The sequence below is a fragment of the Neofelis nebulosa genome, chromosome X (genome assembly GCF_028018385.1).
Source record: "Neofelis nebulosa isolate mNeoNeb1 chromosome X, mNeoNeb1.pri, whole genome shotgun sequence".
NCBI lineage: Eukaryota > Metazoa > Chordata > Mammalia > Carnivora > Felidae > Neofelis > Neofelis nebulosa.
The window spans coordinates 23,295,665-23,318,262 of record NC_080800.1 but is presented as its reverse complement, the minus strand read 5'-3'; the positions used below and the strand labels follow the sequence as shown (position 1 = coordinate 23,318,262).

Genomic DNA, 22,598 nt, shown 5'->3' with positions numbered 1-22,598 from the left:
GAAAACAAACAGGCAAATAACTGACACACCCAGTTATATGCTTCCAAACATTTTCTAATTTGTCTTCCCAGAACTCTCCATGATGAATATCTGGCCTTCCTACTAAAGTGTGAGCCCCTTAGGAGAGGAATCACAAATGCCTTTTCAGTGTTGTAATGCTACTGCCTAGCATGGCCCTTGATAGATGTGTTGAGTAAGTATAAAAATTATTTAATCAACCAACTAACGCTTATGATGTTTAAAACAATGTTTTTAATCACGATAACAGAATTAGTCTGGTAATACCTGGTATCCCAGGTATTCTAAACATATTTGAGGACCACAAGACTTTTTTAATATCTTATGAAAGTCGGGGCACCTGAGGGGCTCAGTTGGTTAAGCATCTGACTTCAGCTCAGGTCATGGTCTCGCGGTTTGTGGGTTTGAGCCCCACGTCAGGTTCTGTGCTGATGGCTCGGAGCCTGGAGCCTGCTTCAGATTCTGTGTCTCCCCCTCTCTCTGTCCCTCCCATGCTCATGCTCTGTCTCTGTCTCTCAATAATAAATAAACATTAAAAAAATTTTTAAAAACCTTTAAAAAATATCTTATGAAAGTCAGGAACCTTTTCACCAGAAAGATGCACATAAGCACACATTTTACGTTGACTTTTTAGAGACAGGGCTTATAGGCTGAAGCCCACCCAAGAATTTTTTGCACTTCTAATCTAGAACCAATATGATCCTCTCCAGATGGATGTGGAATTCTTTGGGTATATTTTTATTTTCCCAATATCTGGGACCCACTACTATTATTTAGAAGAAGGGGACCAGGCAATGTAAACTTTTTGCAGAGAAAAATTTTCTCACCCAAAATGCTTCTAATTACCCATCATGAATCTCAGGGCCTTATACTGGAGAGGAAAATTACTTGTCCATCAAAATCAAAATCATGTTTCCTCTTTCTTTGGTGGCAAATTCACCATGAAAACAGTCTGATTTTAAAATGGCTTCTGGGACTATATATACGTTCCATATTTATAAATGTTTAATTTACATAACAGCCATCACTGAGCTTTGATAATTTATATACAATAGAAATGTAAATACATAAAATGCAGTATAGTAGTGAATATTTATTTGGGATTTTATTAGTTGCCTATTTCTCCATAGCAAATTATCCCAAAACTTAGTGCCTTAAAACAACACACATTTATCAGCTCGTAAGACCTATGGGTCAGGAATCCAGATACAGTTTACATGTGCCCTCTGGCTCAGAGATCAGCAGGCTGTGATCAAGGTGCTGGACAGGGCTGTGATCTCATGAGAAAGCTCTACTGGGCAAGGATCTACTTTCAAATTTACTTACATGGTTGTAACAAGGATGCAGTTCCTCAAGGGCTGTTGGACAAAGGGCTTCAGTTTCTAAATTTTTTTTTTCAACGTTTTTTTATTTATTTTTGGGACAGAGAGAGACAGAGCATGAACGGGGGAGGGGCAGAGAGAGAGGGAGACACAGAATCGGAAACAGGCTCTAGGCTCCGAGCCATCAGCCCAGAGCCTGACGTGGGGCTCGAACTCACGGACCGCGAGATCGTGACCTGGCTGAAGTCGGACGCTTAACCGACTGTGCCACCCAGGCGCCCCAAAAGGCTTCAGTTTCTTGTTGGCTGTTGGTCACAGGCTACCCTCTGTTCCTTGCCACACAGGCCTCTCCATAAGGCATCTTGTTTCATCAGAGCAAGCAAGAGAGAAAAGCCAGAGGGAATGCCAGAATGAGAGAGAGAGAGAGAGAGAGAGAGAGAGGAGAGTCACAGTCTTTTATAGCTCTACCTTAGAAGTAATGTCCCCTCACTTTTGCCATATTCCATTTGTTAGAAGCCTGTCACTAGGTTGAGCCCATACACAAATGAAGGGGGTTACAAAGAGGCATAAGCACCAGAATGCAAGATCAAGGAAAGTCATTACAGAAGGCTCTGTACCACAGGGATGAAGCCATAAAGGCAAAAGGAAATAAGCTTCTTGAAAATGTAAGTTATCTAAAGGTAGTTCTACTTTAGCTGCTAAATAGTCAATGCTTTTATTCCTAACTTTTTAACAACTTTCCTCTTAATCAAAAGACAAATATATGAATATTATGTAAGATTTCTCTCTGCTTTCCCTCTAATAACTCCCACCTCTGTATTTGGGCATTCTTTTAATGGCAAAATTAAAAAGAAGGGATTATGTTTTAAAAGTTAAGATAAAACAAACTGGAATAAGTTATTACAGAATAGTTTGACTATCTTACTCTTGGGAGTGATAATATAATTTTACTTGTGAGAAGACCTTTACAACTCATTAGCTTATGAATTATGTATCTTTCACACAAAGAAAGCAAATGTAATCCTAACTCTTTATGGGTGAGACACCCTATATTTATTTCTCTTAAAACTAAGTAGAGATGCCTTCAGATATTTCATTAGTCTTAAAGAATTAAGTGACTCTAGCAAAAGTCAACTTTCTCTTCTCAGCAGGCAAATAAAAAAAGCACTTATTAATGTGTGAATACACTCTTCAGCTTGTATATACTTTAAAAATAAGAAGAGGAAATTTACATTTTCAAAATGACTTTTAATTTTGTACCTCCCCCGTAATTACAACTGCAACAGTTAAAAGAAGAGGTGGGTGCTAATATTTTATTTTAGCTCAAAATTTCTGTCTTACTTGGAGGTATAGGGTTAACAATATTTAAAGGTCTGTATATAACTGAGGGGGAAAAAACTTGCCTTTCTTGATATCAGTCTAAAAATATCTATCCCCAAAATAAGAGAATGGCAAAGCAGAATTGGACACAAGAGACTAAAGATTCGTCGAAAATCATAGTTGGGAATGAACTCAAATCAATGGGGTCATTGCAAGCAGGCCACACATCCCTACTCGGTGAGCTAACAATCCACATTCTAGGCATTTTTATTCTAAAAATAACTGAAAGATTTATTGTAGAAGGCTTACTTGAAGTTTAAAATGTGGAGCAGTTTTTAGGCTTGCCAGTTGTCTTTGAATGACTGTACATAGGGTCGTTTAACATTCCTTATCGCTAAACGCCCACTGACACCACTCCCCCCTTCCCCATACACTGTATACCTAAAATATAGTGTCTGATAGGTTTTGATGGCAAAATGGGTTTGGGAGACTTCTAGAAAAAGGGTTTAAAGAATACTGGGTCTGAAGAGAGTACTGGGTAAACGCCTGCACAGAAAGAGGTTAAAACAAAGTCCAAGTGAGGCAGCTAAACACACACACACACACACACACACACACACACACATATGCACATGCACACACATACACACACAGAAGCACTGAAAATTAGCTTCTTTTTTTCCCCATTTTTACCTGGAATCATTTCTGTTTGCTCCTTCTCAGAACGAGGAAGTCCAAATTCCAGACCTCTGCAGACCAATTACCATGTTACTTTAAATATACTCAGAAAAAGCAGGAGGTTATGTCCTACATAATGCTCTTGCAACTTTTTAGGAAAGGAAAGACAGAAGAGCTGGGAAAACAATTCCACCTCTTGTCTGACATTATTTCCAGGAATTTAAGGGTGAGACAAAAACAATGCATCGTCCTTCTTTCAAGGAGTTACCTACTTTCAGCTTGTCCTCGTGAGTAAATGCAGGCAGCAGAAGAAAGAGGAGAGCAGTAATTCTCAACTCTGCCATCGCAACTTAGAAGCACAGTTTTCTCTGTTTCTATATTGGTAGAGTTTGAACGGAATTAAACAGAGACAAACCTAGAAAAGAAAGAAAAGCAATGCTGCACAAAGAAAAGAGAAGCACAGGTGGCAAAATTAATCTCACTTGCCAATTTCGCAGTGGTTCTTTATTACTATGCACTGACACCTCTCTCTTTGGCCTTGACAGTTACCTTGAGCTTTTCTGATGGAAGAGCTAGCTCTATGGTATGAAAATAGTTGGTTCATCATTTCTGAAGTCCCTCCAAACACTCTGCAGAACATCACTGTGTCACATCCACATAAATAGAATAAAAAGATGAAATAACCATTGTATAACTCTCAGCCATATTATTGTGGTATTCTGTCTTATAAGTATGCCACCCTCAATTCATCGAAACTAAACTAATCTTTCACCCTAAACCCACCCTTCTTTCTAATTGAAAGACATCACCATCTACCAAGTTGGTAATTATTTTTTATTGTGTCTCCACTTGCCCTGATCACCCTCATTCTAATCAATCAGGAAGTTGTGTTAATTAAAACCTTTAAATGTCTCGTGAATGTATCAACTTCTCCTTATCCTCACTGCTAAAATTGCAGTCCAGATCACAACCATCTCTCACTGAGAGGTCTGCAACATTTTTTTTTAAATTTTTTTTTTCAACGTTTTTTATTTATTTTGGGGACAGAGAGAGACAGAGCATGAACGGGGGAGGGGCAGAGAGAGAGAGGGAGACACAGAATCAGAAACAGGCTCCAGGCTCCGAGCCATCGGCCCAGAGCCCGACGCGGGGCTCGAACCCACGGACCGCGAGATCGTGATCTGGCTGAAGTCGGACGCTTAACCGACTGCGCCACCCAGGCGCCCCAGCAACATTCTTTATTAGGATCTCTGGTTTGCTTTCCTTCTCCGTTCTCACAGATAGGATACAGATGATACTGCCATGTTCATCTTTTCAAGTTTATTTCCTATACATGATTTCCATGACCTAGGACCAGCTTTTCTTCCTAACTGTGATCCCTGCTCTTGCCCCCTTGCCACTTCCTCCCCCCCCCCCCACACACACACACATCTATAACCCTAACTATACTTCAAGATACAACTTAATCGTCATTTTCTCTGGAAAGACTCCCTGATGTGTCTAGGTTGTCTTGTGTGGCCCTGTGATGTGCTTGCATTACAGGTGTTCAAGTGTCTCCCTTTCAAGGCTGAAGATTCAAGAGGGGCTAAAGGTGAATATCCATCTTAGCATTCACCATTGAGTCCTCAGGAAATTTCCTAGCTCATAGGAAGTACTCAATGAATACTCACTGGACACTTGAAATAACTTCATTTAACTTTCATAAATATCAGTTCCAGTTTTAAATGTCTAGTCTCTGACAGTGTGTTGGTTTGCATTTAAATACTTCTGCGGGGCGCCTGGGTGGCGCAGTCGGTTAAGCGTCCGACTTCAGCCAGGTCACGATCTCGCGGTCCGTGAGTTCGAGCCCCGCGTCAGGCTCTGGGCTGATGGCTCGGAGCCTGGAGCCTGTTTCCGATTCTGTGTCTCCCTCTCTCTCTGCCCCTCCCCCGTTCATGCTCTGTCTCTCTCTGTCCCAAAAATAAATAAAAAGCATTGAAAAAAAAAAAATTTAAAAATAAATAAATAAATAAAAAAAAATAAATAAATACTTCTGCAATTAATTTTGTTAGTTAAGCATGAAATTCGTTCTCTGATATTTTCAGCACTTATATGGTAAAACTTAGGTGAAAAACATACTTTAAATTTTATTTCCCAGGTCCAGTCTCAAAGGAGAAGTCTTAACATCATTCCAGTCCCATCACAAAGGAAACTGAGGCAAAAACAGGAGTTAGTCACTTACCCAAGTGACACACTAACAATCCAAAATAAATCCTGAAATAATCCTCCGAATATTCTGAGCTACATACGTTTGCTTAGCTCCTGAGCTGTGCTCTTTAACATTCATAGGGGAAAATGCATTTTGCACAACTGTTAGACCCTTGAAGATGAATGTTACTTTATGCGAAATGTATAAAAATATCTTCAAATATAAATTGGCTCTAGACTGGAAAAATCTAGCAAAATTTAGAAATTTTGAAAAGTCAAGTGGTAACTAGAGAAACTGTATACGTGATTTGGGAAATTTGACTTTGGTGATCAAAATGTCATGGTAGAAAATTGCACAACTCAGGGTACAGTGCTTACCTCTAAGGGAAGTGGGTGTCATGATATTAGTGTGCTCAGCAATTTAAAGCCCTTTTGTTTAAGTAGTAACCCATGGAGAGATGAGACTGCACAGCCTGACTCTGCCCTGGACTCAAGCTGTGAGTGAAACTGAACAACTTGAACTCTTTTCACAAGAAAACCAATTACAAGCAAGGGTATTGAGAAAGGGCAAGATTACCCAGAGGCTGTGGGGGCAGGGGCGGCTCCTGAGGAGAACCCCCATTACACACCACTCACTCTCACTTTAAAACGCGCCTTAGTCCAGCCCTTCCTCCAAAGCCTCCCAAACAGGGAGTGAATCCTTCCCCCCCTTTCTCTGAGGTTCTCTTTGGCCCCCTTCACCTCAGACAACTCCCCGGGCCAGGGAAGCAGGGAGACGGACTGCATGTGTCTTATGTAGCTCCATCAGGGCTCTCAACCACTCACTCTTTGCTTTTGGCAATGTGTCCAAGTCGTAATAAATTTGCATTTACCACCTAGCCACTTGGCCAACAACAACAAAAAGCTTTCAGTTTCTTGGACCCATCCCCCTTAGAAGAGAGTGAAGTGTGTTAAAGAACACTTTTTTGTTTTTGTTCAGGTAGGAGATTTTTAAATGAACCGACATGCTTAAATAATAACTTCACCGGGCATGGGTCTAAGTGTCTTATACCTGTTACCACTTTTAATCCCATAACAACCAAATGAAGTGGTTAATGGCTCCACTTGAGAGACGCATAAGTTGAAGGCCACACATAGTAGGTGTTCCTGTCCATGTCGCATGACTGGTGCCTGGCAGAGCCCCAGTTTCCACTTGAGGTATCGAATTTTGTGTTTGAGCTCTTACTCACCAGGTCTGCATCCTCTCAGGCACAGACAAGATATGCGTGCCTATGTAGGAGACGAACAAATATAGGTGCAAATATAGACGTAGATGAATATAGCTATATGCCACTGCATCTATATTTATCTTGTGACTATAAACAGTAAATATATAGCATTGTACTTTTTTCAGTATGCTCTTTTATTTTCTTTGTAAGTTTTCTTCTTTCAGTACCTTGTTTCACTAACTAGGTTTCTTCCTGTCTTTCCTTGAACTATTCTCTGCGTGGGGATAATTGCTTCTTGTACCGTGAGCAACTGACACTTCCCTGAAATAACTGAAAAGACCTGAGGGACGGATTTATAGTCAGAGGCCTTAGGTGTTAAAATACCCTCGAGACTCCAATTGAGCCTGAACATTAAAGCCCTAGAGAATGGATATGCCTTATCATTTTTCTTTGCTTTTCTTTGCTGATTATTAATAAATGGCAAAGAGTCCTGTAAGTATGTGCCCAGAGCAACCTCAAGAATATTGCAAAAAAGGCATATCCTTCCTCTCGTTTCTTCCATTGTTGAATTAAAGTGAAACACAGGCTTATATTGCCAAAGGCAACATAAGCACACATGACATGGAGACTGGATAATTAGATAGGTATAATTTTAGAATAATGGAGAATTCTTTAAAGATATTTAGAATTGTCCTCTATTAGAATGATATTCCTCTTTGAGACATGCAACTGCAAGTAGTTGTTATGAAGAGAGAAAATGCAACAAAAAAGTCAGATTAACAGTCAGTTACAAAAGAGATCATAAGTGCAGCGGTAAGGTCAGGTGTATTTGGCCTGAAGAAGACTGGAACGTACCTTCAGAGGAGAGAACGCAATTCAACATATATAAGCCCCCATTCTCTGCCTCAGTCAGTGAACAGAGAATAGGAAGAAATTAAAACAGGAAGGCTTATTTGAGAAAAAAGGCAAAAAAACTATTCCGCTGGTGCAATCCGAATGATACTAGCAAATACTGTTTATGAAAGTTCTCTCCTTACCTAGAGATCTTTAAAATTAAAGCAAAACAAAAAGCTGCTCAGTATAATAAAGCCAGGTTAAGTAGCACAATTCTAACTGTGGATAGCATGTGCTTGTGTGGGGTGGGGAGAGAAGATAGGTATCAATTAAATAACCTCAATTGGAAGATTTTAAAAGGGCTTCTCTGTATACAACTGCATTAAACGAGATAGAGCTTGGGAAATTAATGACAGGCTCCATAATGTAATTATTCCAAAGAATAATCCTACTGAACAATAAAAGAGACAAATGGCTATAAAACCTATGTTTACAAAGGTCCTTTGAGACTCCAGAGTGGAAAGAAATACAGAAAGAACAACAACAACAACAACAACAACAACAAAAAGACATTTGGAAAGGGGAAGAATGTGTAAAAAGTGAAAGGGGCAAGATATTGCTAAAGGCAAGTTCAAGTAAAACATCACAAGCATGAGAAAATAAGAGAATTAGTTTTTCTCTATTTAGAGCAAAAATCATAAATAGGATAGGAATGTTTCTATTTGAGGGGCAAGTACTTGTAAGGGAGAGAGATAACCAAGTAGAAGCACACGATATCTAATTGTCCTCTATGCTTTCCATTAAGGAGAAAAAGAGAGGGGTAAGGGATGTGAAGGGAGCTATAGAGACATCCATTTGCTTGTCCCCAAACACTTAAGATCCTAACCTTGTGCAGGGCGCCTGGGTGGCTCAGTCGGTTGTGTCTGACTTCAGCTCAGCTCATGATCTTGCAGTTTGTGAGTTTGAGCCCTGCGTCGGGCTCTGTGCTGACAGCTCAGAGCCTGGAGCCTGCTTTGGATTCTGTGTCTCCCTCTTTCTCTGCCTCTCTCTCTCCCCCACTCGCACTCTGTCTCTCTCTCTGTCTCAAGAATAAATAAACATTAAAAAAAAAGATCCTAACCTTGTGATTTTATAATGTGTATTTATAATGTAGCTTCAGTATCTATTTAAAGAAAAGGAAATGAGACTAGTGACGTGCTGTGTAGCAAAGAACTTAAGTGCAGATTCTTGAGTGTGACTAGTAGGGTTCAAATCTAAACTCTGAATGTTTACTTACTGTTGAAACTTGGGCAAGTTTGTTAACCTCATTATCTTCATGCAGAAAGTAGTTTAGGAAAGAACTCAAAAAATCTGGTATGTGAAACCACATACTAAAGTAATAGATTTTAATAAAATGACAAGGGACTTACTTAATTCTTTTTATAATGTAGTATACGAATTCTAAGGCTGAACATTATTCAATAGAGATAGAGATAGAGAGAGATAGAGATAGAGATAGAGATACATACATGAGATAGATATAGATGGAAATGTGTATGTGTGTATATATATACATTTCTATAGATAGAAATAGAGATACACACACGTATAAATTTCTATCTATCCATCCATCCATGTCTTGCTACAGGTACAACTATCTATAATTGAGAGATAACATGTCTAGATTAAGAGAGCAAGGCATCCATGACCTTCAATAAGTTACTTATTTTATTTTATTACTTATTTTATCCGTACTTATTGCTATACCCCAGTTTCTGTATCACTAAAGTGAAACTAATGATGATATCATCTGTATTAAGAGGACTGAGAGCACCTGTGGAGTACTTAGAATGGTGCATGCCACACAGAGGGAACACTGGCAACTGTCAACAGCTGGCTGATGAACGAATATTCACATTGCATCCCGGCTATGCACCAGGCTCTTTTCTAGACCTTGGGAATATAGCAGGGAACCTAACAAATATTTTTACTCTTGTTTTAGGGTACTATCAGCATTATTATTAAAGTTATGGATGTGATTCTTGTTTTTGAGAATCTGTTTGACTATTTTAAGATAGAAGAAAATGGAGCACATTTAATTGAAGGGAGAAAGAAATTATTCCTAGGCAGAGTTTAAAGACCGAAGTCACAGAAGGAATAATTTATGACACAAAAGGTATCAGGAGGCCAGAAAGGGTGTAACATACAGAGTACAGGTTAAGAGGTGATTCATGAAGAAGAGAAGGCTCACTCCTTTTTCTGAGATGGAAGAGGGAGGCGGAAATTGCTAAACATATGAATAAGGCTGTTTGAAAATGGAAGGTGAGCCTTGAGTTGGTACCTATTCTCTTGGTGAAGTTTTAGATGAAATGTCTTGCCAAAAGATAACTGGAGTGTAATGTTAATGTTGAGAGTTAGACTAGCAAATGTAGATAAGAAGGAGAGTTGACTATGAACTTCAAGGAGGGCTAAAATACAGACCCAGTGACAGGTGATGATATCTCAGTGAAGATCCGTTTAATGAGATGACTTCTTACAAATGGTAGCCGTGTCTCTGGAATGTAGAAAAAGCGATTTTACGCGTTCTTTCAAGAGCTCCTTCACCAAATATTCGCTGAATGCGTATTGTCTTCTAGGGGAGAATAAGACTAGCCTGGATTCATCTTTGCCTTTGTTGGGGTGGGAGTATAATAAGACAATAAAAGTAAACAAATGATGCGGCAGTTCTAGATTGTGAAAGTTCTACTGAGAAGCAAAAATAGGGTGATGTTAGAATGAGAGGAGAAGGAGGGTGTTGTCTTAGATTGTGTGGGCAAAGAAATACTTTCAGAGGGAATGTCTTTTGAGATGCAATGTGAATGACGATGAGGGGGACATGGAAATACAGTGGCATGGGGTTTTAATCAGTGGAAATAGCAAGAACAGAGGCTTTACATGGGCCAGAAATATTCAAGAAGGCCAGTGAGTTGGTGCAAGGTGGGGGAGATGTACTCAAAATGAGTGTGAAGAGGTGAGGCCCTGTGTGAAGCTAAAGGGCCTGGACTTGCAGAAGGGAATGTGAAAACACTGGGTGCTGCAGGGAGGGACCTGAGAGAGACAAGGAAGGTGGTTGCTAAAATGATGCAGTCACATAATTATTTTCTTGGAGAGAGGTCTGATAATAAACATCACTTATCGTTTCACTATAAATGTGCAGAAATCCTGGTTAATAGAAATCTTGGGTGGGGAAAGTTCAAATAAGCTGGTTTTACTATATCAGACAGGAAAAGAGGGGGCCACAAAATGTGTCCTCTTTGAACTACTTTGTGCATTTTTAAACACTTAGCAAATGATAAGAACAGAAAATACTTACTAGTAGCTGATCTCAACTGAGAATGATTTTACCCCCGGAGGGACAGCTGGCACTGTCTGGGGACATTTGAGACATCTGAAACAACTTGAGACAATTGTCACAACTTGGGGAGAGATGCCAGTGGCATCTAGTGGGTAGACAACAACTACCGTACTCGTAGTAATCAACAAACCGATCATACAAACAAACTAACACAAACGTAGGAGTTCGTAAGGCAAGGGACCTTTACCAAAGTTCACTCTATAAGATCAAGTTTCATGGGAAATATAACAACTAAGAGCCATCTGAGACACAGGAGAACGATGCAGTCACTGTACATAAGAAGTTATGCAACACATGTTGATTACAAAAACCTTTTTATGTTTGTCTTACATGATGCTGCATATATCACTTACATATCTGATAAAGAAATTTGCTAACTTAAGAGGTTTTTAAAATTATTCTTTTTTTTTTTTTTAATTTTTTTTTTTCAACGGTTTTTATTTATTTTTGGGACAGAGAGAGACATAGCATGAACGGGGGAGGGGCAGAGAGAGAGGGAGACACAGAATCGGAAACAGGCTCCAGGCTCCGAGCCATCAGCCCAGAGCCTGACGCGGGGCTCGAACTCACGGACCGCGAGATCGTGACCTGGCTGAAGTCGGACGCTTAACCGACTGCGCCACCCAGGCGCCCCAAAATTATTCTTTTAAGTAACTGTAAACACAAGTTTTACCTTTTCCTAAATGATGTCAGCATGTGATTCAAAAAGACATTCCTACACTCCGTGGCAGCACTCCAGCCTGAGAAGCTGGCAGAAGGTCCCCTAGCGGTAACAAAACACAGAAGGTTATTTTTCAGGACGAGTGAACCAGATCTTCACACTTCAAGTAGAAACATATCCAAAACCAATACCCAAGGTGTTTATGATTTTCCCTTATCATGAAAACACTATTATTTTTCTGTTTCTAACTCAATCTAGTTATCTCAACAAAAAATCAAATGCATTCAAGGCACTCCTTTAACTGTTAATGGAATTAAAGCAAACATGTTAAGCTGAAATCAATTGCTGCCTAAAAAAATGAAAATTTATATTTTATGGTATAAATATATCTAGTGCTATACTGAAGAAATGAAAATGATTTCAATCTGTAAGCAAAAACTGAGCGGTTTTTTAACTTCACATTATGCTCATTGCTATTAGATAACATGGTTGTAGGGTGATTCATAAGAAGTCAGCTAGTGTTACTTGTGGAGATCTAGGTAGGAACAGGAAATAATATCTATCAGGATAAAGAGGAGGGTATCTGTGAATTATTCAATTTAAAACAAACCTCAGGGTCCAGAAGAACTATTGGAACGGAAGAAAAAGAGGAGAACACAGCACTGAAAGTCTAAAATGTTCACGAGATCAAGAGAACAACATTTGCTCCCCCAACTCCCACCAGTGACCAACACTTTCTTCCTCCTTTAATTCCATGTGGTATGAGCGAAAGATTTGAAGCTTCCAAGCAAGCCAAGCACTCAGTGGAAAATGTGCTAGTGCTAATAGAAACTGCCTGTGGATCCAAAAAATACTTAAAATGGTTCTTACCTCTGAGCACTGGGAAGATAATTGCTGGTACTGCTGCCATGCACACATAACAGGATGATGTCTGCAGCTGAGAATAAAAGGTTTTAAATATCCACACATCCTAACATTCTTTATACAGGGTGACCATATATCCCTCCTTGCCCATTCAAGTTCTGAGTTATAGCTGTTTTGTTCAAGCTTGTGGAAGACTGCATCAATGTCCCCGGTGCTGCATCCTTCCTTCCAGCCACTCCCTTTGCCATGTAATTTTGCTATGATCCCCCCCCCACCCCTGCTTAGGGGGGCATACCTCCTGATCTCTTGACTCTAGGCTTGGCCATGGACTTGTTTTAGACAAGATGTGAATCAAAAAGAAACTTAAAATGCAGTGGAAATTTTAATATTAGAAAATTAAGGTTCTTTCAATACCTGAGAGTTGATGGAAAAGCCGTGACTCAGCACAGGGTTGGGGAAGGAACATTTGACACAACACGGAGGCAAACATCCAGCTTATTCAAGAAACTAGTTTTTCGTGCAATTAAAAGTCTAAAACAGGAGACTAGTGCTTCTTTGGTCACCATCAATGAGAAGAAAACTATCCAGAAGAGTGGGACTGGGGCAGCAGGGAAAATGCCAGATGTAACCCATAAACTAGAAATATCTCCGGTTAAAACTATTTATTCCATAAAAGACCTAGAAATAAATTTCAAATCCATTGTTTTATCCCCCATGTATGGACTGGAGCCTACACATAACTCATAACTTTGTGAAGATTAAATAAATGGATTATTGGAAATCATCCTAGAAATAATATGTATTCATTTATGTATTTATTCAATAAATAATTGTTGAGAAACTACTATATCACGCCCTATGGCTGATAGAGTAGCACACTAGGTACACAGCAGTGAGAAAAAAGACCGGATAAATCATAGCTCTCAAACAGCTGACAGTCTGGCTGCAGAAAATGGAATAAATGAAGTACAAAATATTCAGATGATGCTAAGTGATATGGAGAAAAGATATATCAAAGTAAACAGATGGATGGGTTAGGGTAGAGGGTCTCTGCAATTTTAGAAAGGTGCTTAGGGAAGGTCTCACTGGAAGAAAGGGGCATTTGAGTAAATTGTTTAATGAAGTGAGGGTGTGAGCCTGTAGATATTGAGAACCAGTGTTCCAAGTAGAAGAAAGGACAGGTGCAAAGGCCCTGTGGCAGGAGTGTGCGTGGTGTGCTTCTGACAGAGCAAGATGGCTACTGTGGCTGAACCAAACTAAGGGAGACAGAGACTAACTATTAAGGGAAGAGCTCAGATAGGTCAAGGGGGCCAGGACTCATAAACCATAGTTAGAACTTTGGCTTTTATTCTAAGTAAGGCAGAAACACATTGATTTTCAGGAGAGGAGGAGGGGAATACAGTATGTTTTAAATGAGTCTTCTCCAGCTACTGTGTTGAGAATCTAGTAATTGGAGGAAAAGGCAGAATCCAAGGGAGACTATTACAGATTTCAAAATCAGAGATGATAGTAGCCAAAAAAAGGCAACATGCCAGTGAATAAGTTACCTGGGGAACTTGTAGAGAACATGCATGTGTTTTTGTTTTTTTTTTCACTAACGGTTTTGAAGTTGAACATTTTAGAGCAGATACATTTGAAAAATTCTATTTTAATGCTATTTCATAAAATTAAAAATCACCTTGCTCTTCTCACGGTGAAATGTTCTCTCTTCTTATAGATAGAATATTTAGATATCTAAATGTTCTACATATATACATGTGGCCTATCCTAAAATTCAGAAATGTAGACTCATTCCTTTATCATTTTCTAAAATAACTAGGAGAAATATAAAATTTAAGCTCTTAGTACTCATAAAATATGGATGAATTACAAGATCCCTCTCTAAAACTATTTTCAGGGCAGAGTCATCAAGAACTACTTCTTACTACCCTCAGGTCACGGGGAGGAATATGAGAGAGACAGGCATCCGAAACAGAAGAGGGATCCAGAGTCTTAACATTAAATCTACCTATTTTTAAAAATTTTTTATTGTTTATTTATTTTTGAGAGAGAGAGAGAGAGAGAGAGAGAGCAGGGGACGGGCAGAGAGAGAGGGAGACACAGAATCTGAAGCAGGCTCCAGGCTCTGAGCTTTCAGCACAGAGCCCAACGCGGGGCTCGAACTCATGGACCACAAGATCATGACCTGAGCCGAAGTTGGACACTTAACTGACTGAGCCACCCAGGCGCCCCTAAATCTATTTTAAGTTTGAACTGGCTTCAATGATTTTCCTTCACAAAATAAAACAGAGAAAAATCAAATAGCAGTGATAGTTGGGATAAAAAAAATCACAATTATTACAAATATCTGCTATAACAATTTATGCATAGCCTAAGAGAACGCTGTGCATTTTGGGACTGGTAAAGTGGAGGGTTGGAAGGATACAGGCCTACTTTCAAATCCCAGCAATATCACTTACAGCAGAGTCTGAACCAGATGTATGATTCAGCTTTGGAGTTTCAAGTGTTTTTCCTCTGTAATATGGTAGTAATATCTTCCTCAGGCTACTACTGTCTGAGGGTTAAATAAAATATAAATAGTGCCTATAAAAGAGACTTATGCAGCTCTTAGAATATGGCATTTGTTTATGCATATCACCGTCCTCTCTGTAAAACAACAAAATAATGATAATCTTAGGTAGCTAGAACTACTGGAGCAAAAAAAAGGGCTTTGTTCTACTTCCCAAACCAAATAAGACAGGAACTGAAAGAATCTAGTGCAGAAATAGCAGTAAGAAATTTGGACTTGAGGCTCTTTTAGACTGTAAAGAGATTCTCATTAACCTAATTAAGATAAAGGGGCCTTAATTGGCCTAAGGGAAACTCCCTGTGATAAAATTGTGAGAACACATAGGTTTGTGCAGAATGCCTCTCAGAGAATGAAACCTGAGGGCATATTCAGACAACTGACAGTATTATAATTGATTCCGATAGAAACTTTAATGTAACCATGGCAGAGAAAAAAAATTGGACCATTAGCATGCATGTCATTATTGTTATTACGATTTGCATATTCTCTCGTTGAAATCAGACAGGAATTTTAAACTAGTGAGTACATATGTCAGTGTTTGTATTAGGCACTTATTAATTCTTATGTTTAAGTATTATTAATGATTTGTAAAGGTTTCTAAACCAGCAGTATCCTGGCTGGCATTGATTTGAATTTTCTCATGAAATGATTGTCATTTCCATTCAATTTTCCAAGTGTTCTGGCTGTCCTGTCCCAGGGAATAATGCTGTACTATAATCTCCTAGAGGCGACACTGCAAGAGCGGTATGTGAAAGCGTTTTTTTCTGTGCTCCACTTAAGAACTGTCACGCATTTCCAATGCCATGTAAAATGAAGTGACCGTTACAAACAGTACTCATCAAATCCAAATGTGCTTGATATGGCCCAATTCTGTTTTTCCCTTGCAATAACAGGGTTAATGTTTGGAAAAAAAAATTAAAGAAAACTGCAGAAGTTGCTGCTACATCAAAAATCAACTTGGTTACCATTAAAATTATATTTAACAAAGTTCCCATATACAAGCTTCTATTTTTTGGTTGGCTATACACAGATGTGGATCTAAAGAAGGAAGTGCGTGACTTTCATCGTCTCGATAATTTTATGTTGATTACAAATTATATAGATGGAAGGAATGTGAAATAAAATGTAATGAAGGCCAAGAAAAGAAGGGGCTAGCATAGTTCAATGGCTGAGAAAACCAATTTTGGAATCAGAAAGACATGTATTCAAATCAGAGTTTCTCAACTTATTAGGAGTGTGACCTTTGGCGATTTAACTTCTCTAAGTTTTCTCCCTGATCTTAGAAGGACCCTTAAGACTCCTATATCACTAGGTGATTATGAAAATTAAGTACAAAAAGATATAAAAGTTCTTGTCACAGTGTCTTGAACATAATAAGTACTAAAGTGCTATATTTGATCAATTATGTTATTACCTTTCTTGGTAATAACAATAAGCCCTCAAGTAATATTACATAGTTGTGGTTCTTATCACTGTAATGATCAAGAAAAGAAGTGAAACAATTGACCTGTGATGTTCATTACTCACTCTTAGCTAATTTCAACCCAGTTTCCCTCTGGCCCATTCCTCTAAGAACGAGGAGTGGGGTTATAGATTGGAAAAAGTTTTTCCCATTGCGCCAAAGACGGCGGCGCTTTAGGCGAACTGAACAGAGTAAAACAGTTGCCAACCAACTCCGTCTGGGAACAAGATCCTACCCCAATGGCGGGGGGGGGGGGGGGTGGGGGGGGGGAGTAAGTGAATGACAGATACATAGACCAAGTGTTATGGAGAAGACGCACCTACAGATCTCTGATTATTGTTAATAGCGTACACTTCACTTGGCTCCCGTTTCTGTTCTGGGGTCGGGGGTCAGGGGTGGGGCGGGAGCCTCAACACGGATGTCAGGTGTTGAACTGGTCAGGACATCAGCGATTAACTTTCTTTTGTCTCAAGTCCTAAATCCCCGCACACCTGATAAGTGAAAATGTTTCTGAGGGGCGAAAGCTTTTATGCTAGAACAGAGCTTTGCTCTAATCACTAAGCCTCTACATAATATTGGGGGCAACTGCCTCGACATGTACAGAACGTTCCTTTGGGGTAGAATCCTGGGAGAATCGTAAGAATCCTGTCATAATCGAGGCTTTCCCAGACGACCGTGAGCAGACTCACGATTTAAACCCACATTAAGAAGAAATATGCGAGAACAAAACGAAGAAAGGCGAACATAAGATGAAAGCGAGAGGAGGTGGGACTCCGAACACTACAGACCTCCGTAACTGCCAGCTTCGCGACCGCTATTTCTCCGCCATCTTCTACTGTGATTTTCCTAACCGGCCACCTCGGCTACCGTCGTCGCTGCCCCAACGACGGCAATAGCCGTTGATTCTGAGCAGGCGCGAGCCAGCCACCTCACACGCCGACGCCACCGCTGCCGAGAAGATGGCAGAAAGCGCCATGGCCGACAAGTGTCGCGTGAAACTCTACTCCCTGAACCGAGATCAACAATGGGATGACCTAGGCACCGGGCACATCTTTTTGGCTCACGTGGAGCACCTCCAGAGCGTGTGTCTGCTAGTTCAGTCGGATTCCAGTGACGCGCTAATCCTGGAGTCGAAGATCAATTCAAATACGCCGTACCAGAGGCAACAGGAAACGCTGATTGTTTGGTCAGAAGCGGAGGGCCACGGTATGGCTTTAAGTTTCCGGGATGCCGAAGGTTGTCAGCAGATCTGGGAAGACATTTGCCGAGTTCAAGGTAAAGATCCATCTGTCGTTATCACACAAGACCTCTTAGATGAATCAGAAGATCAGTTTGACGAAATACTCGAAACCGCTGATGACTTGCCTAGCTGTGAACTCGGTAAACTTGAAGATATTGATGACTTTGTTACCTCGATTCTCGCTTTACCTTTACCTATCCATAAGGAAAGACTGGCTCTGATCTTAGAAAATGGGGACTATATTAAAAATTTGCTGCAGCTGTTCCACACTTGTGAAGACCAAGGGGACACTGAAGGTTTACACCATTTGTATGAAATTATTAAAGCCATCTTATTCCTTAACAAGACATCTCTGTTTGAGATCATGTTTTCTGATGAATGTATCATGGATGTGGTGGGATGCCTCGAATATGACCCTGCAATGGCTCAGCCGAAAAGGCATAGGGAATTCTTGACTCAACATGCGAAGTTCAAGGAAGTTGTACCAATAACGGACTGTGAACTTATGCAAAAGATACATCAGACCTATAGGGTACAGTACATTCACGACATCCTTATGCCGATACCATCCATGTTTGAAGAGAATGTTCTTTCTACTCTTACAACTTTTATTTTCCTCAACAAGGTCGAGATAGTCTGCATGCTGCACGAAGATGACAACTTTTTGTCTGAAGTTTTTGTGCAGCTAAGGAACGAGACTATAGATGATGATAAACAGCGCGAGTTGCTATTTTTCTTCAAGGAATTCTGCAAATTTTCGCAGACATTACAGCCTCCGAACAAGGACGCCCTCATCAAAACATTGACGCATTTGGGAATTCTTCCTGTTCTGAAAACCGTGATGAGCAGGAAGGATCTGCAGATACTATCAGCTGCTACCGATATACTTACTTATCTAGTAGAGTGTAGTCCATCCATGATCCGAGAATTTATAATGGAAGAAGCCCAGCAGAGTGTAGATGGTAACCATTTCATTAACTTAATAAGTGAGCAAATGATCTGTGACACTGATCCTGAGCTGGAAGGTGCTATTCATTTAATGGGACTTCTTCGTGCTCTAATCCATCCTGAAAATATGCTGTCAACACCTAATAAATGCGAAAGAAGTGAGTTTCTAAATTTCTTCTACAAGCATTGTATACAGAACTTCATAGCACCACTTTTTGCCATCACTTCAGAAAATATATGTGAAGGGGATAATGTAGTTGGAGCTGACAAAAACAGCCCCAATAATTATCAAACAGCAGGGCTGCTTTCTTTAATTTTGGAGCTGCTCACATTTTGTGTGCAACATCACACATATTACATAAAAAACTATATTTTGAGCAATGACTTGCTAAGAAGAGTCTTGATCTTGATGAGTTCAAAGCACACTTTCCTGACTCTGTCTGCTCTTCGCTTTATGAGAGGGATGATTGGCCTTAAAGATGAACTTTATAATTGTTACATCATCAAGGGAAATCTTTTTGAGCCAGTTGTAAATGCTTTTCTGAAAAACGGGACTCGGTACAATATGTTGAATTCAGCTGTTATTGAGCTGTTTGAATATATAAGAGTGGAAAATATCAGATCTCTTGTTACACATATAGTTGAGAAGTTTTATAAAACACTTGAATCGATTGAATATGTTCAGACATTCAAAGGACTGAAGATCAGATATGATGAAGAAAAAGAGCAACAAAATCAAATTCGGAAGAATTTGCATTCTATACTGTATAGTCAAATACTCTGCAGAGGCATCAGAGTCTTGGAGAAGAACGAAAAAGTGTGTATTAAAGAAGATTCAAAGGAAGAAGAAGCAGTTATGCCACCATTGGAAGATGATTTTCCAGATCCTTATGATAAGTTTATGGAGACTAAAAACCCAAAAGAAAATGAAGACAAGGTAGATCTTCCTAAAAGAACATCTTCTGGGAGCTGCAAAATCAGTTCATCCCCTTCTGCTGGTGGTGCTAATGAAACGAGTAGCCAGAGCAGTAGCAGCACGGTTGGCTTAAAGAATGATCCAGATGATGAAGAAAAAGATGAAGGAGATGAAACATCGCCCAAGAAGAAACCACATCTTAGCTCGTAAAACCTGTAACATTACTAAACTCTACTTTACTAAAATTACTAAATTCTACTTTACTAAGTTCTACATTACTAAAATTTTATGAACATCAATTAGTGAAAAATCTGAATCCAAAAGCTTTCTCATTTGAAGTTAATTAAATACACAGTAAGAAGGAAAGATGCTCAGTGTTATCATCTAGGAGGTTTTAGTTCTGTGAAAACCAAACTTCACAGAATTAAAAATAATAATAATAATAAACTAACCAGAATCTGAATGATAACTTCTTTGCAAGAAAAATCTTGGTTTGGTGGGGGGAGGAAATAGGTTGATGATATAATATTAATGCAATTTTGTTTCAGGGGTATGTTTTTAAAGCAACTATTAACACTGCAGTGGCAAAGCTTCTAACATGACTTGTTCAATGGTTCTGGTTTTCTTTGCCTCAGTTGCCTTTTTTGAAGTAAAAACTTAGGTTTATATGGAAAACAAAGACAACTGTAATAAAAAAAATTAAGCTATTCACATTTCTGCAAAGATTTAACACAAAATCAGCCTCTGGGTAATTGGAGGGAAGTAACTTGCAGTGTGTATTTTTCATGAATAAAAAGGAAAGCTGGATTCAAAATCTGCAGTTGCTAATTTAACTTTTTTTTTTGAGGGAAGTAACTTGCAGTGTGTATTTTCATGAATAAAAAGGAAAGCTGGATTCAAAATCTGCAGTTGCTAATTTAACTTTTTTTTTGAGGGAAGTAACTTGCAGTGTGTATTTTCATGAATAAAAAGGAAAGCTGGATTCAAAATCTGCAGTTGCTAATTTAACTTTTTTTTTTGAGGGAAGTAACTTGCAGTGTGTATTTTCATGAATAAAAAAGAAAGCTGGATTCAAAATCTGCAGTTGTTAATTTAACTTTTTTTTTTGGAGGGAAGTAACTTGCAGTGTGTATTTTTCATGAATAAAAAAGAAAGCTGGATTCAAAATCTGCAGTTGTTAATTTAACTTCTTTTTTTTTTTTTTGGAGGGAAGTAACTTGCAGTGTGTATTTTTCATGAATAAAAAAGAAAGCTGGATTTAAAATCTGCAGTTGTTAATTTAACTTCTTTTTTTTTTTTTGGAGGGAAGTAACTTGCAGTGTGTATTTTTCATGAATAAAAAAGAAAGCTGGATTCAAAATCTGCAGTTGTTAAAGTTTTGTTTGTTTGTTTACATAAGTGAGGACAAAAATCAAGCCAGTAGTATTCTAGAATGGTATTCTCTGTTACCTTGGTAGCGTGTCGAACAGAATGCTTTCAATTGCCAGATGGTGAAAGGTACTTTTGAAGGTATTTCCTGACGTATTAATAAAGTTGTGTCAGTCTTCAGAGCAAGTTAAGTTTTAAAGTATAATTTGCAAAGGCTAACGTACAAAAAAGAGGTCTGCCTCTCAGTGGACCAAGAATTTGTAAAAAGTGGTAGCAAAGAGTTCAGAGGATGTATTTTTAGAGAACCAAGTTAACTGGGTCCATTTTTCCTGGAATGGCTTGAAGTGATATAGTTTCTCCTGTTTTAAAGATTTTAGAGTTAATTTCAGGTTGGGTCACTGAACCAGGTGGACTGTCTGTGTAGATGTGATGTATAGTTTTCCATAAGACATTTTTTTATTTTATATTCAAAATACCACTGTAGTTGTTTTGCACCATTTGATGATATTCATGCTGAACTGTAAAATTGGGGAGTGAAAAAGTCAACCTTGTAATTCCAAAAGTAAAAGGGACCATTTTAAATGCATACTGTGCCAATAGGAAGCACATCTTATACAGAGGTAAGAAAGTTGCATAGGAGCTACAAAGAGAGTGTATTCCTGATGCAAGAAATAATCATTTTATCAGATGTAGAGTCTGCTCAAGTGTGGACATGACCTCAGGAGATATAACCACACTTTGCTGAGGACCTGACACAGTAAGAAAACCGCATTTTTACATCTCTCAAACCATGCTGGTTGAATTAAATGTTGTAATGCGATTATTCATGTTGTGAGTATATGTCAAAAAAGGCAGTTTGTTCCAAAAGTATCTCATGTTTTCCTTCTGGCTACTGTCATGGGGAATATTATCCATAGTCCACACATTTACATACATACACAGGGTGTTGTTTTGAAAAAAAATATCCTTAACTCTTTGTTTTGGTGGGAGTGGCCCCAATTCCCTAACAGAGCAGCTATTTACAACTACACCGAGAAGAACAATTTTTCTATGTCCTTTCTGATTAGTCTCTCCTTTTCACCTAGTTTGAATCAGCCATTAATAAATGGACGCTGTAAAAAAAAATTTTAATGGACACTGTAGGAGAAAAAAACGAATACTTGCATTTCTTGCTGTACTGTTTCCAGTGAATTTGTAAAGAAGGGCGAAGGAGGAAATAAGTGTAATGAGAAGTTAAAAAAAGAAGGGGAAAAAAAAAAGGACAGACATTCTATTGAGCTGTATAACCTCTATGAGCCCTTTTCTAGTCTCAGCTACTTAATGTTAGGGAAACAACATGACAGGCAAAGTGGTGCAAAGGCAAATTGCCCATCAAATGGCATAACCTACTATTACGGGAACACTGAAGAGGGCAACGAAACACAGAAGAGCAAGCCTTACTGTCTGCACGCTGAGTGGAAAACAGACCAAAACGTTCAGTCTCTCTAGGTACTGTATGTGAGGAGATAGCGTGTCAAAAATGTCTAATTCCATCTTTAAGATTTTTAGAAGTAATTTTAACAGGACCTTTAAGTGGCTTACTTATGCAAAGAGGAAACAGCTTGAACTGGCTGTATATTTACAGTAAAAT

General features: G+C 39.0%; 1 protein-coding gene across 1 annotated transcript; it reads left to right on the top strand.

The window, feature by feature from the left end:
* Positions 1-17,110: 17,110 nt before the first annotated feature.
* LOC131502678 (serine/threonine-protein phosphatase 4 regulatory subunit 3B-like) lies at positions 17,111-20,962 on the top strand. The gene has a single exon (XM_058713572.1). The coding sequence runs from the start codon at positions 17,456-17,458 to the stop codon at positions 19,808-19,810; it is 2,355 nt and encodes a 784-aa protein (XP_058569555.1). The 5' UTR covers positions 17,111-17,455; the 3' UTR covers positions 19,811-20,962.
* Positions 20,963-22,598: the final 1,636 nt, after the last annotated feature.